Source organism: Carcharodon carcharias, chromosome 26, assembly GCF_017639515.1.
Source record: "Carcharodon carcharias isolate sCarCar2 chromosome 26, sCarCar2.pri, whole genome shotgun sequence".
Lineage (NCBI taxonomy): Eukaryota > Metazoa > Chordata > Chondrichthyes > Lamniformes > Lamnidae > Carcharodon > Carcharodon carcharias.
Genome location: NC_054492.1, coordinates 24650195 through 24674836, shown reverse-complemented (window position 1 = coordinate 24674836; position 24642 = coordinate 24650195). Strand labels below are relative to the sequence as shown.

Sequence of the window (24642 nt, the reverse complement as noted above, 5' to 3'; positions counted from 1 at the left end):
TAACAGAGTTCAGAAGGAAATAGGCAGACTGATAAAATGGGCAGACACATGGCAAATAAAATGCAACACAGAGAAGTGTGAAGTGATACATTTTGATATGAAGAATGAGAGGCAGTATGAACTCAATGGTGCAATTTTAAAAGGGATGCAGGAGCAGAGGCATCTAGGGGTACATGAACACAAATCTTTGAAGCTGGCAGAACAAGTTAGAGCTGTTAAAAAACATATAAGAACTTTGGCTTTATTAATAGCAGAATAGAGTAAAGAAGCAAGGAAGTTAAGCTAAACCTTTATAAAACACTGGTTAGAAGTCAGTTGGAGTGTTGTGCTCAATTATGGGCAACACATAAGAGGAAGTAACGCAGGCCTTGAAGAAAGAGCAGAGATTTACTATAATGGTACCAGGGATGAGGGACTTCGCTTACACGGAAACTGGAGAAGGTGGAACTACTCTCCTTAGAGCAGAGAATGTTAAGAGGAGATTTTATAGAGGTGTTCAAGATAATGAATGTTTTTGATAGAGTAAATGAGGAGAAACTGTTTCAATTAGCAGAAGGGCTAAAGGATTTAAGGCGGTTGGCAAAAGAAACAGTGGTGAATACCAGGAAATGTCACTGGACATAATAGATCAAGTCTTTTGTATAGAGCCTTGTGGTTAGCACATTTCTACTTGGAGGGTGAGACCAGGACTAGGGGCTATAAATGTAAGACAATTGCAAATGAATCCAATGGAGAATTCAGGAGAAACTTAGTGTTTAGGATGTGGAATGTGCTACCACAAGGAATAGTTGAGGTGACTCGAACAGATGCATTTTAGGGGAACTGGGTAAGTTCACCAGGGGGAAAGGAATAGGATATGCTGATAGGCTGAGATGAAGAAAGCTGGGAGATGGCATGTGTGAAGCATAAACAGTCATATAGATTAGCTAGGCTGTCTTTGATACACAGCGAGTTGTGGTCTAGAATGTGCTGCCTGAATGTACATGTGGTGGAAGCAGATATAACAGTAACATTTAAAAGAGAATTGTATAAATACTTAAAAGGGAAAAATGCACAGGGCAATGGGGAAATGGGATTGATTGGATACCTCTATCAAAGAGCTCGGACAGGCATGATGGGCTGAATAGCCTGCTTCAATGCTGTATGATTTTGTAATTCTACTTGTTGCACATGATAAGCATTTTATTGAAAGTAAACTTAGGAACTTTTAAAAAGTTATTAAAAGTTGACTAAAGCTACATCTTGCTATAAATCTTGGCTCAAGAGTACGCTGAAAATCATTATGTGAACACATGATGTGAATTACAGTAAGTGCCCACACTGGTCTGCTACAACCCAGTCACACCAGTTGGTGCTGTGTTACTTTTCCATAAAAATCACTCAAATTATTTTCTAAAGAAAATGTTATTTTTTTCCCCTTTAGTGACTGAAATTTCCATGTCCAAAATAAGGATTTAAGAAGTAAAAATTTAACGTAAAAAAATAAGACGTTTTACAATAACACGGCTATATTCACCCACTGATTTGTCTTGTGCATCCACATTAAAATTCTGTGAATTATGACAAAATGATTACAAACTTGAATGTTTCTGGCCTTCAATTGCCTTAATTGCAAGAGCTTTATAAAAAAGGTATCAGTTGACAGGACAAAAGAGACAGGGAACAGCTTAAAATATTAAACAGTGATTTCTCATATTTGACATGTAATTCAATGAGCAGGAAGGAGGGTTGAGAAACTGTGTAATTAAAAACTGATGCTATCTACTTTGTGCTTTTAATTTTTTTTTAAATTAACTTCACATCTTCCATTTATGAGCTGCATCTGTCCAATAGAGGGTGATCACTACCTGGAACAGATAAAAACAAGCCTCTCAGAGGAGATAAAGTTCAACTGATCCCCAGGTCTAGCTGAGGGCATGACAGAAAACCCATGCTGCAATTGCATTGGAGGATAGGAAAATCAACCAGGGTTTCTGTTCCTGATCGCTATCTAATGACCCTCCCACTATTTGGTGATTCACCTGTTATGTGGAATCCTCTCTGTCAGAAAATTAGGAGACATGAAGTGAGGAGATATGATCTGATCAGTAAAACAGTGCATTAAAGAGGACTGCCATTTCGATAACACTTCACAACCTCACGATATGACAAAGCACTTTATAGCCAATTAAATACTTTGAAGTGTAATGACTGGAAGGTGGGAAATGCAGCAGCAAATTTACAAACAGCAAATTCCTGCTAATAGTAGTGATAAGCAGATAATCAATTTTTACTGATGTTGATTGAGAGATAAATTTTGGTCAGGTGGGCACAGAGTCTTCTTCAAAAGCGTCATAGGGTTTCTTATGTCCACCTGAAGGGGCAGTCAAGAGCCTCAGTTTAACATCACATCTGAATAACAGAACCTCTGATTGTGCAGCACTCCCTCAATGCTGCACTGAGAGTGTTAGCCTCGGTTTTCTGAAGTCTCTATAATAGAAATTGAATCCACAACCTTCAGAATCAGAGTGCCACCCACTGAGGCATGGCTGACCCTATATGTGGAAGGTAAGCTTTATTCTATCAGAGCAGGTTGGAGCTGCAGTATGCCAGTTTATAGTGTTGGCCCTCAGACCCCAAATAAAGGGCTTCAGGTGTGATTTGGGATAGTTCCTTACATGCTTAAAAACATTTGAACTCTTTGATTGTACTGCATCACTTTTTCCTAACTCACTGGCAGTCACTCAGCATCCTCATGCATCATTAATAGACTGGCATGGAAAAAGGGTGGAATCTGAATTCATACAGTACTGGTGACAAATCGGAATGAATTTGTCCATTGGTAAGCCAACAGCAGGTTGTGGAGCTGGAGTGAAGCTAAGTCTATGTATGACGTTTTGTGATGTGTTGATTAGGAACTGAAATACCAGGCAGAATTTCTTTCATCTCATCATGTTGCCCAACACAGATTTTGCCCTACTTGGTTTTCTCTTTGCAGATTTTAAATGATAAAATGGCAGCAAATGTATGAACAGTCATTGAAGATTAAGCTTGTACTTCATTATAAACCTCAATTTTCAGTACATGAAGGCAATGGATAGGAATAGACTTGACTGAAGTATTCTGCTTGCACTTGGGACAGCGGTTGGGGTGCCATAGTAAGCCTCAATATCCAAGGGAGAGGGAGGAGGAAAAGCATCCAATTGAAGCACCAAACAAGTGATTCTAACCGGCAAGTACACTTACATAGATACCAGGTGAGAATGGGGTCATACTCATTTAGGATCAAGATTTGCTGTCTTGACAAGCTGTATCCCTTAACATTTAACCTTTAACCAGTGGGTTACTGAGGAAACTTATAACAAATGATCAATGTTTTGTAGAGCATAGGGAAGGGGGGAAGGGAAGGGTAAAACTCCAAGAAATATAACTAATGGGAAACAAAGCAGCAGGTTAGCGTGTGAGGGCGGGGGGGGGGGGGGGGGGGGGGGTAGATTTAAACTTCATGGAAAATTATGAAAACACTGAAAAGAAAGGAGAGCCCAGGAGAGACTATTAAAGTCTCCAGAACACAAAATAGGACAGTGTGTTTGGAAAGGGCTAGGAATCTAACTTCAAGCACATCAGATAAAGGGACGACAATGAGAAAGGGGACAGGAAAGACAGGACTGAAGGTGTTGTATCTGAATGCACGCAGTATACGAAATAAGGTAAATGAGCTTGTGGCCCAGATTGAAATTGGCAGGTATGATGTGGTGGGCTTACGGAGACATGGCTGCAAGGGGATCAGGACTGGGAGCTAAATATCCAAGGATTTACTTTCTATCGAAAAGATAGGCAGGTTGGCAGAGGGGGTGGGGTTGTTTTGTTAGTAAGAAATGAAATTAAATCAATAGCAAGAAATGATGTAAGGTCAGATGATGTAGAATCTGTGTGGGTAGAGTTGAGGAACCGCAAAGGTAAAAAAACCATAATGGGAGTTACGTACAAGCCTCTGAACAGTAGTCAGGATGTAGGGCACAAGATACACCAGGAGATAGAAAAGGTGTGTAAGAAAGGCAAGGTTACAATGATCATGGGGGATTTCAATCTGCAGGTAGACTGGGAAAATCAGGTTGGTAGTGGATCCCAAGAAAAGGAATTTGTGGAATGTCTACAAGATGGCTTTTTGGAGCAGCTTGTGGTGGAGCCCACTAGGGAACAGGCAATTCTAGATTTAGTGATGTGTAATGAGGCAGATTTGATAAGGGAGCTTAAGGTGAAGGAACCCTTAGGAGGAAGTGACTATAATTTGATAGAATTTACCCTGCAATTTGAGAGGAAAAAGCTGGAATCAGATGTAACGGTATTACAGTTGAATAAAGACAACTACAGAGGCATGAGGGAGGAACTGGCCAGAATTGACTGGGAGATGAGCCTAGCAGGAAAGACAGTGGAACAGCAATGGCAGTAGTTTCTGGGAGTAATTTGAGAGACATCCCTAGGAAGAAGCATACTAAAGGGAGGATGAGGCAACCATGGCTGACAAGGGAAGTCAGGGACAGCATAAAAGCTAAAGAGAAAGCACACAATACTGCGAAGAGCAGTGGGAAACCAGGGGATTGGGAAGTCTACAAAGACCAACAGAGGACAACTAAAAAGAAATAAGGAAGGAGAAGATTAAATATGAGGGTAAACTAGCCAGTAATATAAAAGAAGATTGCAAGAGTTTTTTTTTAGATATATAAAGGGTAAGAGAGAGGCAAAAGTGGACATTGGGCCACTGGAAAAGTAGTGGGGAACAAAGAAATGGCAGAGGGACTGAATAGGTACTTTGCATCAGTCTTCACAGTGGAAGACACGAATGACATCCCCAAAGTTCAAGAGATTTGGGGGGCAGAGGTGAGTATGGTGGCCATTACCAAGGAGAAGGTGCTAGGAAAACTGAAAGATCTGAAGGTGGATAAATCACCTGGACCAGATGAATTACAACCCAGAGTTCTGAAGGAGATAGCTGAAGAGATAGTGGAAGCATTAGTGGCGATCTTTCAGGAATCACTGGAGTCAGGGAGGGTCCCAGAGGACTGGAAAATTGCTAATGTAACCTCCCTGTTTAAGAAGAGAATGAGGCAAAAGACGGGAAATTACAGGCCGATTAGCCTGACCTTAGTCATTGGTAAGATTTTGGAGTCCATTATTAAGGATGAGATTTCAGAATACTTGGAGTGCATGGTAAAATTGGGCAAAGTCAGCATGGTTTTATCAAGGGGAGGTCATGCCTGACAAATCTGTTAGAATTCTTTGAGGAGGTAACGAGTAGATTAGACAAAGGAGAGCCAATGGATGTTATCTACTTGGACTTCCAGAAGGCCTTTGACAAGGTGCCGCACAGCAGGCTGCTCAGTAAGAGCCCATGGTGTTAGAGGCAAGGTACTAGCATGGATAGAAGATTGGCTGTCTGGCAGCAGGCAGAGAGTGGAGATAAGGGGTCCTTCTCAGGATGGTGGCCGGTGACTAGTGGAGTTCCGCAGGGGTCAGCGTTGGGACCACAACTTTTCACTTTATACCTTAATGATCTAGATGAAGGAACTGAGGACATTCTGGCTAAGTTTGCAGATGATACAAAGATAGGTGGAGGGACAGGTAGTATTGAGGAGGCGGGGAGGCTGCAGAAGGATTTGGACAGGTTAGAAGAATGGGCAAAGAAGTGGCAGATTGAATACGTGGGGAAGTGTGAGGTTATGCACTTTGGTAGGAAGAATAGAGGCATAGAGTATTTTATAAATGGGGAGAAAATTCAGAAGTCTGGAATGCAAAGAGTCTTGGGAGTCCTGGTCCAGGATTCTCTTAAGGTTAACTTGCAGGTTGAGTCGGTAGTTAGGAAGGCAAAAAAATGTTTTATTTCGAGTGGACTAGAATATAAAAGCAGGGATGTGCTGCTGAGGCTTTATAAGGCTCTGGTCAGACCACATTTAGAATATTGTGAGCAATTTTGGGCCCCGTATCTCAGGAAGGATGTACTGGCCCTGGAGAGGGTCCAGAGGAGGTTCACGAGAATGATCCCAGGAATGAAAGGCTCAACATATTCTGGGCCTATACTTGATGGAGTTTAAAAGGATGAGGGGGGGGGGGGGATCTGATTGAAACTTACAGAATACCGAGAGGCCTGGATAGAGTGGATGTGGGGAAGATGTTTCCATTAGTAGGAGAGACTAGGACCTGAGGGCACAGCCTCCGAGTAAAGGGAAGACCTTTTAGAACACAGATGAGGAGAAACTTATTTAGCCAGAGAGTGGTGAATCTATGGAATTCATTGCCACAGAGGGCTGTGGAGGCCAGGTCATTGCGTGTATTTAAGACTGAGATAGATAGGTTCTTGATTGGTAAGGGGATCAAAGGTTATGGGAAGAATGGGATTGAGAATCTTATCAGCCATGATTGAATGGCGGAGTAGACTCAATGGGCCGAATGGCGTAATTCCTGCTCCTATGTCTTATGGTCATATGGGGACTAGAAACAGTATTCTTCAGTGACAACTTTCGATAAGAGCTTTTAGCACTTGTTTATAAGCTACCGTTGCAGATCTATCATTATGTCTGTAAGTGTTAGATAACAAAGAGAAGTTAAATGTCACCATCAATAATTCTTTCAAAACAGGTTCAATGGACCTCGTAGGCTTTTATCCTTTTATTTTCCAATGAGTTTCCTTGTGGCAACTACCAATACACAGGCAAGAACCTACTGAAGTGTTCAATTTCTACCATTAGATGGAGTAACACCTCCAATGAAAGAAGACGAGTGAACAGGAAAAGTTATACGAGAATCCCAATAGTAAATCACATGGAAGCTTTTAACTCCAATTCCCTTTCTAAGTATCATTCATCTTGGAACGGAAGTAAAAGAAGAAAACTTGCATTTCTATAGAGCATTTAGCACTCTCAGGATGTCACTGTTCCTTTTTCAGTGTAGTCACTGTGGTGATCTAGGAAATGCAGCAGCTAATTTGTGCATAACAAGGTTCCACAAATGGCAATGCCATAATGATCAGGTTATATGTTTTAGTGATGTTAGTTGAGGGATACTATTGCCCAGGACACTGGGGAATTCCAATGTTTTCCTTCTAAGTAGTGTCATAGAGTCATTTGTGTTTACCTGAAAGGGCAGATGGGGCCTTGGTTTAACATCCCATCCAAAAGACGACACCCTCTGACAGTACAGCACTCATTCTGTACTTTCATTGTAAGCATCAGCCTAGATTTTGTGTTAAAGACTCTGGAGTGGGACTTGAACCCAGAAACTTCTCAGAGATGAGAAGGCTACCCACTTAACCAAGGCTCTTCAAATCCGAGGACAACATAATGCCAAAAAAAAAAAGGATGACAATAAGAATAAAACAAATGGCACAGTGAGACAGAAAGCAGGAGTCTTTCATTAAAAAAAATTTATTGATTGTATATACTTTCCAATAGTAACAAAAGCAAACATTGTTTATCACGGACTTTGTTCGATTACTTCATGGAGACAGCACTGTTCATAAAGCTCGGAGGCTTGCTTGTGGTTATTCACCCATTGTTGGATAAAGTTGTAGAGTCCACATCGATGCAAAGCATAATTTCTTGGAAGGATGGAATTGACTTATCTTTTCCTTAATCCAGGTTTTATATTCAACCTTGCCAGTGTTGTAGTCTCAAGTTACTGCCAAATATTCTACCGAGAACAAACTGTACAAAGTAAACGAGTGGCACCACTGAAGTTCGGAGATCCTAGCCAAGTTTAATGGGTGTGGAAAGTTAAAGGGCTTTAATATTAATTAGATGCTAGTTTGTAAAGATGGACTGGAGAAATGTGAAGCAGTGAATAATTCTTTAAAGAAAGTAACTAAAGCAAAGCATCAGAATCAGCAAATATAAAAGGACAAAAGAAGGTTAAAAATTCCCTCACAACTAGTCCTAGAGTGGCAAAGAAAGACGGTAGAGTCTGAATGAGGGCTTTCACTTGCTTTTTCCTTTTAACCTCAACAACATTCTTCTCGCATCCCTCAAGGTCTTAACATCGTGATGAGCTACAGTCCCACAGCACCTTGTCCAAGTGCAGCTTGCAGATCATTCAGCTACGGTTATCATCACCAACCAATGTCAATCACGCTTTCGCCAGACATCCATACATGCATTAATACCTAATAGGGCAAGAACCCGAATTGACTCTCCTCTTTCTCTTAAAAGCATTCTCAGCCCCACGCTAACTGAACACATAAATGCTAAGTCTGTACGTATATTCTGCTCACTGTCTAATCATCAGGCTATCAAGGAAACCAGGATTCCCCCAGTACATGTACAGGTTTGACTGCTTCCAAGAGATCTGCAACAACCGTTGAGTTCTGAAGAGCAGAAATTCAGGGGAAAATTTTGCAGCTATCCATAACATTGGATTCAGTTCAAGAGCCATGAATGTTTTATCTTAGATGAAGGTGGGAGAATAAACACCAGCATGGGCCAGTTGCACCAAATCATCTCTTTCTGCATAGTTCATTCCAAGAAATTCCATAATTCAATCAGAATTAGTGTCCAACTTCAATGTCAGATTTGTATGTAAAATTTTTATACCATGTATACACTGACCTATGGCAGGCAGTAACAGCAGGACAGATTCGTGGTTAGCAATATGATGGCAAGAAATTGGAGCCTCTATCATTACTATCCATAGCTCCAGGCTGCAATATGCATTTAAAAGTGTTTGTTGCCACAGCAACCCAGACTCCTTGGGAAGGTTGCTTCAGTTGGCTGGATGGCCGGTGTGGATCAGATTGGTGCCAACAGCAGGGGCTCAAATCCCATTCCAACTGAGATGGATTCGAAACCTGCCACTTTGCCCAACCTGTGGTGGAGATCGTGAGGCTGTAGGTCGGACCCTACCTTCAGGCATAGAATTCAAGATGATGATGATACACTGGCCTGTGATCAGTATTCATAATTTGGCAGAGTTACAATCACACTTTCCTCAACTGGGTCCTAGCATGAAAATGATGCCCAGGGTGCTTTTATATGAAGTCTGCACTAATTCATGGCATGACTCAAACATAAATCAACTGAAGGTCTGGTTTCAGCAAGATTCAAACACACTCCAAACACGAGCAAACAAATGGTGCCTCTGCCAGGTGCCCATTATTCACAGTGGAGCCTGGACAGTTGAGTGTTGACAATGGTTGAACAAATCAGAGCCCTCAAACATCTAACTCCAGCTCATATTGCTATATAATAGGGGGGCCTTGGGTGATTCTGATGCCTCCATCCATAACTGGAGGGTGAGATAAAACTACCATAGCCAAGATCATATAAATCGACATAAAACAGGGAGATTAAACCATTGGATCTCCATGTCCTAATCAATCTGCTTCAGCTGCACACTGGATAAAGATTTTTGGTCAATAAGGAAGTCAAGGATTATGGGGACAGGCAGGAAAATGCAGTTAAGGCCACAATCAGGTCAGCCATAATCTTATTGAATGGCAGAGTAGCCTTGAAGGGCTGAATGACTTACTCTTTCTCCTAGTTCTTCTGTTTTTATGTAAAGCATGCCTCGTCACAAAAGAAGCACTCTTGATGTTTGAGTCCAGATTAATACCTTTAACATTCAGAATTCCATTCACGCAGCTGAATTTATTTCAAGGCAAGGCAAATGAATAGGAGATAAATTTCCTGTTGCTCCCCTCCATCCCCACAACCAAAAGAGGAGTGACTTACTAACTCATGTTGACTCTTTGCCCCAACCTTAAAAAAGGAAATCCCGGTTAATCTTCCTACTTTTGCTGCCTACTTAAGGCATTAAATGCAAAACACAAAGTTAGAGCATGAAATGCTTTGCCACAGGGAGAAGTTGAGGCAGAGACAATTATATCTTTTGAAGCAAAATTGGATTATTTGAAGCAGAGAAAGGTACAGGGTTAAGGGGAGTGAGCAGGGGCCATGGAATCAAGTTTGGTTTACTCTGGTGCAGAGTTTGTAAAACTTCAAAACGTTTGTAACATTTGTAAAAGTAATGTTCTGTACATTTTATTTCAATAAAGACAAAATGACAAACAGCATAAAGAAAGATGCCCAGATGCCCTAAAGGTATTTAAATACATCTCAAAGGTTATCATTAAAGTGAATCTGTAGTAAATAGATTCCTGCAAGCAAAATACCTTTCTTTAAATACAAAATCAGTATTTCTCTGAAATGCAAACGCTTTTCAAATTATTTTCTGCAGAAAAACCTGCCATGATTAAAATATTTTAATGAAGGATAAAAGGGTTTTCTTCCACCCGACAAAAAACAGGCTTATTTCTACATGCTAGATTTTAACGTTTCAGTGTCACAATGTGCTAACTACATACACAATAGATAATAGTAAGAAAAACGCTCAACCTGATGAAAAGTTAAAATCTTCATTAATACACTGAAAAAGTAGACATAACTCATGCCTTTTGTAAAATCAAAAATACAAAAATTAAACCGCTTTCTTTAAAAAGATTTTTCCTTATTTTAAGGATTTTTTTTTAAATGAAGCTGCATGTAGTTTTGTACAAGAAAGTTTTGTACAGGTAAACTAGTAATATACATAAAAAAATTGAACTGGCATCCTCATTCATGTGCTGCTCACCTTTTCTTTGCGACCACATACCTCGTCCTGAACAATCTTCTAGAGTTTTAAACCAAAGAAAATGCGTCTAGCTCCTCTCCACAAAAAAAGTGCCGCTTTCTCCAACTTCCTTTTAGGAAATGAATCCATGGCGATGCCTGTGGCATATCGATGCAGTCTAGAGGCAATTCATGCTATGTTCCTGCGAGAAAATGATACTGTGGAAAAAGTAAGCCAGCAAATGGACCAGCAAATGGGGCGAAACTTTTTTTTTTACAGGGGACCAGATGCCTGGGACATACAATCAACCAGGCATTTTTTGAGATTTGGGGAGGGGGGTGAAAAGGAGTGGGGAAGGGAAAGAGGGAGAGGGAAGAATAGCCAGAACACAGGCCCACAAGTTTAGTTAGCATACTGTCATCCTCCTGCTGCTCCTGCCACCACTGTTCTTCCTGAAGAATTTTACAAACACAGTGGTACGAATGTTGTACTGCAACTATAGATACTGAAAAGCAAACCAGACATTGAAAGGATCCTGAGCCTGTTACGATTTTGTTGTAATTTTTCTCAGTTCTTCCCCATCCTACGTTCTCTCTCGCACCCACCTCCTACAAAAAGTTGAAGTCCAATTTACAGCTGGGCAGAGATTGTGCAGTTAAATGAATGTCAAATCGAGGCTAAAATCTCATCGCTAAACTTAGAATTTCTGTATCAGTCTCTCCTCTTTCTTGTGCCCTCACCCCTCCTTTTAAAAGTTTATAGCTACTGTGGGTGAATGCTTCTGTTCTTTAATATAAATAAACTCGTCTGTTATGTATCCGATTTAATTTCAACTAATCTATAGATTCTTTATTTTATTTTAACAAATATACATTACTTCACAGGCAGACAAAGCAGGAAGGTGGTGGATCAAATTAGGAAAGAGTTTCTTTTGTTTTGGAAGGGGGCAAAAGGGGAATCTACAATACATTATAGTTAAAAGGAATGCTTTTATAATTGGATATAATTTTATATACTAGGAAAAACAAAAGTCTAAAACCTGAACCGTAAATTTTTTCTATTTAATATACTGGCCATTCCTGTTGAAATGAGACCTACATTTTAAAATGTGGGTACAGGCCCACTTTATAAAGCACCAGAGGGGAAAATAGAATCAGTTTTCTCCTCTTATGTAAACCTGTGATAATACAGGTTAAACAAAATGCTGGTGGCAGAAAACAGAAGTACTTTTAGAAAGTGTTGATTTTTTTTTATGTCACAAAGAAAAGCGCCAACCATTTATAGCAGATACAGTCAGAAAGTCTCATCAACATGTATTGCAACAGACCACAGCATTTCATACTTGTTATCCAGCAGACAGTCTTCAGAAGCACACCAACTGGGACAACAGAACATCTATTGCGTGCTATATATGTGCTATCAGGATCTGCATGTTTGGATTTTTGACTGCATATACCGTTTCCTTTTTTGATTTAAAAAACCCTGCAATATCCTTTCCTGTTCAGACCCACCTAAAACTTCAAGACTGAGTTCACTCTTTGCAACCCCTTGGTTAACTGTGGGTGCCCAAGACAAGAGAAGCAAGACGAGGTACAAAAATGCAAATTTCAACAGCAATGGCAATGTCTTGTAGTCCAAAGGGTCCTGCTTTAGTCTTCTCTGCCCCCTTCAGAGATGGTGTTGGCAATGAGTTCTTAATCTGGAGGGAGCAAATCGTGCAAACGAAATTTCTCTCTGATATGAGGTCGAACATCTTCATTCTGAGAACAGTATATTAAAGGAGAAATAGGTCAATTTAAAATTTGGATCTGATGGCAACACTTTTGCTTCATTACCAGATAGTGGAATCTCCCATATAATTGTCCCTGGGGTAGGAAGTGGTGGCAGTCAGGTCAAAGCAACTTCCCTCGGGGTAGGAAGTGGTGGCAGTCAGGTCAAAGCAACTTCCCTCGAAGTGTCTTAGTGGTGCTTCTGGTGTAGGTTTGGGGAGATGATGAAGCATCATCTTGTGGTAGAGATGTGCAGGTGCAGGCATCACAGAATGTGAGATGCCCAATGGCTAAGTAAGTACTGTGTAGCATAAACAGCAAGTTTAACATCTTATATAGGTACTCATGACCTTAGCAAATGCCAGATGGCTAACAATTATAACTTGAGTGCATTCTTTAAAGAGTACTCCTTTATTTGTATTGGTATTTGTTTGTTCTGCCATTTGAATCCACAGCTCCCAGCAGAAGCAACATAAGTTAAATCCATACCTGCCCTTGGACATCCCCAAATGCATTTCCAGCAAGGCCCTTGAGCAGAGATTGAGACCAGAGACGCTGGGTGATTTTCTTGTCTTCCAAAGACACTGAGATCAACTAATGCACTAAATTACCATCTATCTTAGGATCAGCTAACTCGACAAAGACCAATTATCAAACATTGGATTTTTCTCTTGTTAGGGCCTATTTCTGTATTAAAAAAAGGATTTAAAAAAAAAAATTAAAATCAAACTGACCTAATTACAGGCAACGTAACTTACCAGTTCTACAAGTTTCTCTAAAAAGGGAATCAGTTTCAAAAGCTCTGTGTCATTCTTATCCATGAACCAGCTCTCAATTGGAATTCCATTAGACAGCTGAGAGAAAAGGAATGAAAGAACATTTTACTGTGGCTGCAGTATGTACAGCGTATTACACCAACTACAACAAAAGCTGCAATATAATTCCCAACTTTCACACCAGTTATACCTCCAACTTGTAAAGTCAAGTTCTTCACTCAAAAGGGGTCAACATAAAAAAGAGCAAATAAAAAAGTCATAGTGCCCTTACAAGTTTAAAACCAGTAAATACTCTCAGAATGCCTTAATTTAAAGTTTTTCTCTAAGTTTCCCCCACACTACATCATTCTCAATCAGGAAGGCAGCCAGAGGTTACAAGGCCAACACTAACTGCCCCCAGATGGTGTGCGCAATATCATCACCAACCCCTTCAACCACGGATTCAATGGCATTACAATGTATTTACAGCTCATAAACAGAGCATTGGCCCCAACATATCCATGCCGGTGTTTATTCTCCATAAAAAGCTCCTCCTGCCCCCTTTTCAGTTAACCCCATCAGCATATCCTTCTTTTCCTTTCTCCCATTAAAATGCATCCATGCTATTCACCAAGACTATTTCTAGTGGTAGTGAGTTCCACATTCTAACCATTCTCTGGGTACAGAAGTTTCTCCTTCTCCTGAATTCCCTGTTGAACCTATTAATGGCCATCTTAAATTTATGGCTCCTAGTTCCGGTCTCACCCGTAAATGCAAATATCTTTTCTACATCTACCCTGTCAAACTCCTTCACTATCTTAAAGACCTTAAGAACACAACAAAACAAGAAACAGGAGCGGAGATAGACCACAGGGCCATTGAGCCTGCTCCACCATTCAATACAATCAGAGCTGATCTTGCGCTTCAGCTCCATTTCCCTGCCCGCTCCCCATATCCCTTAAATCCCTGAGACACCAAAAGTCTGACTATCCCAGCCTTAAATGTATTCAACAATAGAGCATCCAGAACTTTCTGGCATGGAGAATTCCAAAGACTCACAACCTTTTGAGTGAAGTAATTTCTCCCAACCTCAGTCCTAAATAATCAACCCCTTATCCTGAGACTATGACCTTGTTTTAGACTCTCCATCCAGCAGAAACAATCTCTCTGTGTCTACCCTATCAAGCCCCTTCAGAATTTTGTGGATTCTCATTCTTCTAAACTCCATAGCATATAAGGCCATAGGACAACCCCCTCAGCCCAGGGACCAAATTAGTGAGCCTTCGCTATTCTGTCTGCAATGCAAGTATTGAGCTCGCATATTCAGGGTGAAAAACAAAAGCCTTAATTTTGCACAATGGGGTTACTTTCCTTTTCTGGCCCTACTGAAAACCAGAAATGTTTTTGTTTATTCTCCTTGAGCTCCCTTTGTCTCTTATTCCCTCTCCTCAGTTAAGTGTCTCTTGCACCCAAGACAGTAAGGAAAATTAATACTTGCAGATTACAGCCAACTTTAGCTAGCTGCCAGCTGTGTGATAGGAGTCTTATGAAACTTGCTGGGTATATCTCATGTCAGAAGCCTGCTCTCCGCACAGGCAGCCTGGTTCAGATCAGGAACCTGCACCACTAAGGCTTACTTAAACTGTCAGTTAAAAACTTGCAAATGTTATAGAGGAGAAATAGGTCTGTGCCTTAGATACAAGATCCATTTCCAAACACACTTGAGCACTCAGTCATTCATCATGAAACTAATTATTTTGATTCTATTCCTAAGAACCAAACGCCAAAACAGTCAGAACACAATACTGAGTTCTCTAGGCATTCAGTATCTTGCTTCTATTCAATGATTCTTAGACTGACCTGGTACGCAAAGGCTTGTGGAGAGTTGTCAATAATGATTGTTTTTGAAAGGTCTCTTCCAAGGATATTCAAATCCTTTATGTAGTTTCCCTGCACACACACGCAATGCTCACGGAACAACCTGTGCCTAGGTGACAAAGTACATTGAAGATTAAGCATAACAATGGGCTTAAAACTAGATTAAAGATTAAGAGGAAGATACATTCAAAGAAAAACATCTCAAAGCCTGAATGCACATGTATTTTAAAGATTGACACACAAAATTGATCATCCAAGGCATGAAATGTGGCCTCTGGCAAATATAGTGACAGTGACCCCATCACATATGTATAACTGCATCACATGCTGGCCAAATTGCAGATAGGAATCAAAAGTGCCATTTGAGCACAAACATCAGCAGGAGATGTGGGAAACAGGCAGCAAGTTATTCCAGCCAGTTCTACATTGGTAACAAAAACAGAATTACCTGGAAAAACTCAGCAGGTCTGGCAGCATCGGCAGAGAAGAAAAGAGTTGACGTTTCGAGTCCTCATGACCCTTCGACAGAACTTGAGTTCGAGTCCAAGAAAGAGTTGAAATATAAGCTGGTTTAAGGTGTGTGTGTGTGTGTGTGTGTGTGTGTGTGTGTGTGGGGGGGGGGTGGGGAGCGAGAGAAGTGGAGGGGGTTGGTGTGGTTGTAGGGACAAACAAGCAGTGATAGAAACAGATCATCAAAAGATGTCAACAACAATAGAACAAAAGAACACATAGGTGTTAAAGTTGGTGATATTATCCAAACGAATGTGCTAATTAAGAATGGAAGGTAGGGCATTCAAGGGATAGCTCTAGTGGAGGTGGGGAGAGCATAAAAGATTTTAAAATATTTAAAAATAATGGAAATATGTGGGAAAAGAAAAATCTATATAACTTATTGGAAAAAAAAGGAAGGGGGAAACAGAAAGGGGGTGGGGATGGGGGAGGGAGCTCAAGACCTAAAGTTGTTGAATTCAATATTCAGTCCGGAAAGCTGTAAAGTGCCTAGTCGGAAGGTGAGGCGTTGTTCCTCCAGTTTGCGTTGGGCTTCACTGGAACAATGCAGCAAGCCAAGGACAGACATGTGGGCAAGAGAGCAGGGTGGAGTGTTAAAATGACAAGCGACAGGGAGGTTTGGGTCATTCATGCGGACAGACCGCAGGTGTTCTGCAAAGCGGTCGCCCAGTTTACGTTTGGTCTCTCCAATGTAGAGGAGACCACATTGGGAGCAACGAATGCAGTAGACTAAGTTGGGGGAAATGCAAGTGAAATGCTGCTTCACTTGAAAGGAGTGTTTGGGTCCTTGGACGGTGAGGAGAGAGGAAGTGAAGGGGCAGGTGTTGCATCTTTTGCGTGGGCATGGGGTGGTGCCATAGGAGGGGGTTGAGGAGTAGGGGGTGATGGAGGAGTGGACCAGGGTGTCCCGAAGGGAGCGATCCCCACGGAATGCCGATAGGGGGGGTGAAGGGAAGATGTGTTTGGTGGTGGCATCATGCTGGAGTTGGCGGAAATGATCCTTTGAATGCGGAGGCTGGTGGGATGATAAGTGAGGACAAGGGGGACCCTATCATGTTTCTGGGAGGGAGGAGAAGGCGTGAGGACGGATGCGCAGGAGATGGGCCGGACATGGTTGAGGGCCCTGTCAACGACCGTGGGTGGAAAACCTCAGTTAAGGAAGAAGGAGGACATGTCAGAGGAACTGTTTTTGAAAGTAGTATCATCGGAACAGATGCGACGGAGGTGAAGGAACTGAGAGAATGGGATGGAGTCCTTACAGGAAACGGGGTGTGAGGAGCTGTAGTCGAGGTAGCTGTGGGAGTCGGTGGGTTTGTAATGGATATTGGTGGACAGTCCATCACCAGAGATTGAGACAGAGAGGTCAAGGAAGGGAAGGGAAGTGTCAGAGATGGACCACGTGAAAATGATGGAGGGGTGGAGATTGGAAGCAAAATTAATAAATTTTTCTAAGTCCCGACGAGAGCATGAAGCAGCACCAAAGTAATCATCGATGTACCAGAGAAAGAGTTGTGGAAGGGGGCCGGAGTAGGACTGGAACAAGGAATGTTCCACATACCCCATAAAGAGACAGGCATAGCTGGGGCCCATGCGGGTACCCATAGCCACACCTTTTATTTGGAGGAAGTGAAGGAGAAATTGTTCAGTGTGAGAACAAGTTTAGCCAGACGGAGGAGAGTAGTGGTGGATGGGGATTGTTCGGGCCTCTGTTCGAGGAAGAAGCTAAGGGCCCTCAGACCATCCTGGTGGGGGATGGAGGTGTAGAGGGATTGGACGTCCATGGTGAAGAGGAAGCGGTTGGGGCCAGGGAACTGGAAATTATTGATGTGACATAAGGTGTCAGAGGAATCACGGGTGTAGGTGGAAAGGGACTGGACAAGGGGAGAGAGAAGGGAGTCAAGATAACGAGAAATGAGTTCTGTGGGGCAGGAGCAAGCTGAGACGATCGGTCTACCGGGGCAGTTCTGTTTGTGGATTTTGGGTAGGAGATAGAAGCGGGCCGTCCGAGGTTGGGAGACTATCAGGTTGGAAGCTGTGGGAGAAAGATCCCCAGAGGAGATGAGGTCAGTGACAGTCCTGGAAACAATGGCTTGAAGTTCAGTGGTGGGGTCATGGTCCAGGGAGAGGTAGGAGGAAGTGTCTGCGAGTTGACGCTCAGCCTCCGCGAGGTAGAGGTCAGTGCGCCAGACAACAACAGCACTACCCTTGTCAGCGGGTTTGATGACAATGTCAGGATTGGACCTGATAGTCGCCCAACCTCGGACAGCCCACTTCTATCTCCTACCCAAAATCCACAAACAGAACTGCCCCGGTAGACCGATCGTCTCAGCTTGCTCCTGCCCCACAGAACTCATTTCTCGTTATCTTGACTCCCTTCTCTCTCCCCTTGTCCAGTCCCTTCCCACCTACATCCGTGATTCCTCTGACACCTTATGTCACACCAACAATTTCCAGTTCCCTGGGCCCAACCGCTTCCTCTTCACCATGGACGTCCAATCCCTCTACACCTCCATCCCCCATCAGAATGGTGTGAGGGCCCTTAGCTTCTTCCTCGAACAGAGGCCCGAACAATCCCCATCCACCACTACTCTCCTCCGTCTGGTTGAACTTGTTCTCACGCTGAACAATTTCTCCTTCAACTCCTCTCACTTCCTCCAAATAAAAGGTGTGGCTATGGGTAGCTGCATGGGCCCCAGCTATGCCTGTCTTTTTATGGGGTATGTGGAACATTCCTTGTTCCAGTCCTACTCCGGCCCCCTTCCACAACTCTTTCTCTGGTACATCGATGATTACTTTGGTGCTGCTTCATGCTCTCGTCGGGACTTGGAAAAAAATTTTATTAATTTTGCTTCCAATCTCCACCCCTCCATCATTTTCACGTGGTCCATCTCTGACACTTCCCTTCCCTTCCTTGACCTCTCTGTCTCAATCTCTGGTGATGGACTGTCCACCAATATCCATTACAAACCCACCGACTCCCACAGCTACCTCGACTACAGCTCCTCACACCCCGTTTCCTGTAAGGACTCCATCCCATTCTCTCAGTTCCTTCGCCTCCGTCGCATCTGTTCCGATGATACTACTTTCAAAAACAGTTCCTCTGACATGTGTCCTCCTTCTTCCTTAACTGAGGTTTTCCACCCACGGTCGTTGACAGGGCCCTCAACCGTGTCCGGCCCATCTCCCGTGCATCCGCCCTCATGCCTTCTCCTCCCTCCCAGACACAAGATAGGGTCCCCCTTGTCCTCACTTATCACCCCACCAGCCTCCGCATTCAAAGGATCATTTCCGCCAACTCCAGCATGATGCCACCACCAAACACATCTTCCCTTCGCCCCCACTATCGGCATTCCGTAGGGATCGCTCCCTTCGGGACACCCTGGTCCACTCCTCCATCACCCCCTACTCCTCAACCCCCTCCTATGGCACCACCCCATGCCCACGCAAAAGATGCAACACCTGCCTCTTCACTTCCTCTCTCCTCACTGTCCAAGGGCCCAAACACTCCTTTCAAGTGAAGCAGCATTTCACTTGCGTTTCCCCCAACTTAGTCTACTGCATTCGTTGCTCCCAATGTGGTCTCCTCTACATTGGAGAGACCAAACGTAAACTGGGCGACCGCTTTGCAGAACACCTGCGGTCTGTCCGCAAGAATGACCCAAACCTCCCTGTCGCTTGTCATTTTAACACTCCACCCTGCTCTCTTGCCCACATGTCTGTCCTTGGCTTGCTGCATTGTTCCAGTGAAGCCCAACGCAAACTGGAGGAACAACGCCTCACCTTCCGACTAGGCACTTTACAGCTTTCCGGACTGAATATTGAATTCAACAACTTTAGGTCTTGAGTTCCCTCCCCCATCCCCACCCCCTTTCTGTTTCCCCCTTCCTTTTCTTTTCCAATAAATTATATAGATTTTTCTTTTCCCACCTATTTCCATTATTTTTAAATATTTTAAAATCTTTTATGCTCTCCCCACCTCCACTAGACCTTGAGTGCCCTACCATCCATTCTTAATTAGCACATTCGTTTGGATAATATCACCAACTTTAACACCTATGTGTTCTTTTGTTCTATTGTTGTTGACATCTTTTGATGATCTGTTTCTATCACTGCTTGTTTGTCCCTACAACCACACCAACCCCCTCCACTTCTCTCTCTCTCCACCCCCCCCACACAGCTTAAACCAGCTTATATTTCACCCCTTCCTTGGATTCACCTAGTTCTGTCGAAGGGTCATGAGGACTCGAAACGTCAACTCTTTTCTTCTCCGCCGATGCTGCCAGACCTGCTGAGTTTTTCCAGGTAATTCTGTTTTTGTTTTGGATTTCCAGCATCCGCAGTTTTTTTGTTTTTATCTACATTGGTAAGCAGTTTGAGCAGGGCAGGGGGAAATCAGGGGGCAGAAACTCACTGGTCTTTCAACCAGTGAATCACATTTGGGAGATCGGAGCAAAACATAAAGCCACATTCAATTATCAGTGAACAACAAGGCCTATGAGGCTTTAAATCAGGCAGGTTTCTACACCATACTGGTACCTCATTAATCTTTGGACAGTGCACAATGAACAAGGACAGGATTGAATGTGTCTGCAAAGTGCTCTGTGACCAAACAGCCGATCAAATTTGCAGTTTGGTTTCATGCAAAGAATTATCAATTTGCTAAGGAGGAAGGGAAGATTAAGATTCAGCACCTTTAAAGGAAAATGAAGGGTGAGGGGTGGAAAGAGAGAAGAAAAAAATACCTCAAGATTCTTAACAGTTAAGCTATTCACCAGTTTGGCTAACTCCCACATCCTATTTAAAAAAAGAGAAAAACCTACTGTACTTTACTGTTTTCTGGCAGCTCTCAATTAGAGTGGAGTTAGACAGGGTCCATCCAAAGTTAATTAAAACACTAATTTTAATGCATCTCCCACCAAAAATCTGCCTCATTCCAAGCTCTGCTTGTTGTTTGACAATTACAAATGTTAAGACACAAAATATTGGTCTTCAGATGGGACTTGGTTACTCATTTAGAGATTTTGATTTGTTGTCCTGGGCAAACCAGCAACAATCAAAGCCTCAATTGGTTTGATACACAACAACTAGTATGTATTTATATGTGGGTGTATGGGGGTATAGGTGCACAAATTGTTGAAGATGGCAGGGCAGGTTGAGTAAATGGTTCAAAAGGCTTATAGGATATAGATGGAGAAGCTCAGCTATTCTCCTCAGAATGAGAAGGCTGAGAGGAGACTTGTTCAAAGTCATGAATCTAGACAGCATCTATAGGGAGAAACTATCCCCAATGATGGAAGGGTTGAGAACCAGTTACAGTGATTTAAGGCGACTGGCAAAAAACCAAGGCCACACGAAGAGAAGTTTTTTTACACAGCGAGTGGTTAGAATCTGGAATGCACTGTGTGAGACAGTAGTGGAGGTAGACTCAATCATTGTTTTCAAAACAGAATTGAAAAAGCTCAAGAGAATTTGCAGGACTATGGGGAAAGAGCAGGGGAGTGGGACTACCAAAGTTGCCTTTGCAGAGCTGGCACAGGCATTACAAGCTGAATGACCTTTTGCGCTGTAACCATTCTGAGATTCCATACAGCACCAACATAGGAAGATATTAGGACAGATACCAACATTTTTGGTCAAAATGGTAGGTTTTAAGAAGCATCTTAAAGGAAGAGTTTGAAGGGGTCAGGCCAGGTAGCTGAAGGTCCAGCTTCTAACTTTGGAACAATTAAAATCAAGGACAAGAGACCAGAATTGGAGGGCAACAATATTGAAGGATGTTACAGAGATAGGGAGGTTACAAGGCAGAGGAATGCATCGTTCTAAAAGATAATAAAAAACTTCAGTTCTCATGGTAGATTTTATCTGTAGAGGGCAGAGGGTGCGGAGGGGATAGATTACCATGACGAGGCTATTAACTGCTCCTTTTTTCTTCAACATTCTTGTTCATTATACTACAAACATTCCAGGCATTTACCTGACCAGTTGTTTTTTAGGGTCCAGAATATTCAGCAATTTGTCTGCATAGACTTTTTTGGAGGCAGTGAACAGAATAATCTGCAAAATGATCAGGGAAAGATTATAACGTTACATCTGCTAATGTATGATTTTTAAATTTCTCTTTACTTAATGACCACAAAAGCTCTGAATCAGCATATATAGTACAAGTAAATACTTTATTTTTCAACGTCTCACGTTTTCAAGAAATTTTATCCAAAAGTCATTAAAAAAATCAGCTTAAGCCAAGAATAAGACAAATTTGGAGATTTTTCAAGAATTTTCATGAAATGGCGGAAATCAATAAGCTACCGAGCAGTCAAGAACCCCTTTTGCCGTCAAACTGGAACTTCAAACTGGGTTTTTCGGGTCTGTCTTATTTTCAACGTAGCCTACACACCCTTTTACTTCACAAGCCCATATGCGCAACTTTCAATTTGCACAGTTGCTACACAGCTGTTGTGAACCAGAGCAACACCTTGCGGGGTGGGGAAAAGAGAACAAAAACCTGAAAAGGTGTAACCACCTTACACAACTTAAAATGTGCAAACTGCTAAAAAATCTATTTCTGAAGTTCGTAGTGTGCTATTTTAAGCCAAGCTGTAGAAATTTATTAGTTTAAAAAAAGGGTTACGCAGTTCTGCTATCTGAAAATACTGAAGTGATGATAAATAATCTAAAGGGGTGTAAATAGCTATAAATGAACATACATCATCTTTCCTTTTTTTATTCAAAACTCTTCAAATTTACCTCATAAATCTGAGACATTCGTTCCAGGAATTCCCGAAAGAAGGGTCTCAACCGCACGTAAACCTACAGTGGGACATGTAGGAAAAGTTACTGCATTTTGCTACAATTTAAATAAAAATGATTAAATCAAGGGCTAAAACAGCATGAGTATTATAACCAATAGACAATGCATTCCTCTAAAGGTAACAAGAATATATCTGTTTTAGAATAGAAGCGAGGGAGAGTCAGAGAAGGAAGGAGAATATGAGGTCTTTGGAAGTGAACCGTTTTCCTACGTCCAAGTGAGGTGTACTAGGAGTTCAAAGATTCCTCCATAGAGCCAAGAAATGACTTGGATGAGGCACGATTCTTCCACTTCTTCTCCTCCTCAAGCTCTCTGCCCAAAGCCAGGTCCATCCCACAGCGTTGCGATCTCCACCACAGGTAGGGCAAGGAGAGAGGTCTCAAATCCAGCCTGAACAGGGATTCAGTCCTGTGCTGTTGGCACCAATCTGATTCACACTGGCCTTACAGCCAAGTGAGCTAACTGGTCCCCCAAGGAGTCAGAAATCAGAGTCGCTGAGGCGCCATACAGTCTTACATGCATGCTGTAGCCTGAAGCTATGGATAATGTTGGTAGTGGCTCCAATTTCTTTCCATCACATGGCTGACCAGGAATCTCTCCTGTTCTCACTGTCTGCCATTGGTATATGTTGGAAGGATTCGCAGATTGATACTCAATCTGTTTGGCCACATTATGAACACACATTTCTTGGCCATCAAGTTCTGAAGAGGGACTTGAACCCAGAGCTTCTGGCTCAGATGCAGGGGCACTACCCATTCGCCACAAGACCTCCATCTGAGGCATGATTACACCAGTACAAATTATGCAGCAACATCCTTAACATCATATTATTCAATTAAACCATTTTTTCCCCTCATCTCCCTGAAAGCACTATCTCCAGGTAAGTTACTGTCCATGGAAGCCCTATGGTACTTGGCCCACATGGTCGCTATTTATGCAGAAGCCTGCGCATCATTTAGCCATGCACAGGACACCCCAATGAAACTTGTTAAATTGTCCATTGCTGAATCTTTACTTCAGAAATACTTGCCAAGTGTGAACAGGCAAGGAACACAAAGGATCAAATGCAGCCATGTATCTCCCAAATTTGGCAGCTACACCCCAGATAAGTTTCCTTTACCTGGTAAATTACATCTTGGAAAAGGACAGGAAAGGTCAGTGCCGCATCATCTAGCTCATTGAGGCTGCAGTGCACCAATGTTTCATCCTGTCAGGGAAAAACATTTGGAAATATCATAAAACAGTATAACTTCAGGAATGCGGAAATTAAATCGTAAGTTTAACAAGTTGCAACTCAAGTGAGGATTTGTCATGAAAAGACCAAGTAAATAGATGGTAAAATAATTTTTAAACAATTAAGGAAATGCAACCAGCCTCCAATATTTCCATTCCAAATTAACTATAGAAGATGCAACAAATTGGGAACATTTTTTATCCAGAAATTCTGCCAGTTGAGTACAAAGATGCCTCTGTTGGCAGACAGTACCCACCCCATTTTTTCACGTTTTTAAAACTGAACTCATTAATCTTACATATCCAAAAACAAATACAGTAGAGGTTAATTAGTATAAAGGTATCACATTCTATGATATTGATGTTTTACACAAAGAACTGTGCATCAATGTCTGTTTCAACATATTTTTCTTATTTTGTAAATCAAACTTACTATGATCTTATTCAAAAAATTGTGTCTGTAAAGTACACATATATACGCTTTAAAGCATAATTTCACTCACCAAGTCTAAGACTAAAGAGAAATCTGGTGTACTTCTGGTTTTAAGTGGTAGGGCTGGCTTCCGACTTAGCTGTTCCTCTGTTAGCGGTGGCACATGTTTAATGAAGAAATAACTATCAAGCAAACAGAAAGAAACTGTTAAAATGCATGTGAAAAACATTCACTATGGAAATAAAGCCCAGGAGGTAGCAAATCCTAAATGGCGACTTTAAAACTAACTAGGAAATCTAGCTGAACATAGAGTCATTACAATACAGAAGGCCATTCAGCCATCGACTTTTGGTAGAGCAATTCAGACAGTCCCATTCCCGTGCTCTATTCCTGTAGCCCTAAGTTTATTTCCCACAAGTGTCCATCCAATTTCCTTTAAAAATCACTGATCTTCACTTAGTGTGCATTTACACTGCAAAGAACAAATCACTCAAACTCGCCGTGGGTATCCATGTTTTCACCTGCAGTTTGAGTTTCAAATCTGCGGGTGCCAAGGGCTTCATTTTAAAATTCCTAGTGAGATTGGTGATCTGACAATGTTTACTTCCCAATGTTAGCATCACATCACCAGTGAAGTGGAAATTGCTTGCTGGATACTAAAGTCAGCGTGTGAACATATGT

At 42.1% G+C, this 24642-nt stretch overlaps 1 protein-coding gene across 4 annotated transcripts in view; it reads right to left on the bottom strand.

The window, feature by feature from the left end:
• Nucleotides 1-7381: 7381 nt before the first annotated feature.
• LOC121269905 (CTD small phosphatase-like protein 2) overlaps nt 7382-24642 on the bottom strand; it is a 70722-nt gene continuing 53461 nt past the window's right edge. For all 4 annotated transcript variants that reach the window (XM_041175017.1, XM_041175016.1, XM_041175019.1 and 1 more), the window contains 7 exons: nt 24032-24143; nt 23416-23502; nt 22232-22294; nt 21462-21541; nt 14960-15086; nt 13103-13198; nt 7382-12335 (listed from right to left, as the gene is read on the bottom strand). In XM_041175017.1, the coding sequence (XP_041030951.1) occupies nt 12270-12335; nt 13103-13198; nt 14960-15086; nt 21462-21541; nt 22232-22294; nt 23416-23502; nt 24032-24143 (631 nt within the window). In that variant the 3' untranslated portion in view covers nt 7382-12269. The remainder of the gene's footprint in view (nt 12336-13102; nt 13199-14959; nt 15087-21461; nt 21542-22231; nt 22295-23415; nt 23503-24031; nt 24144-24642) is intronic.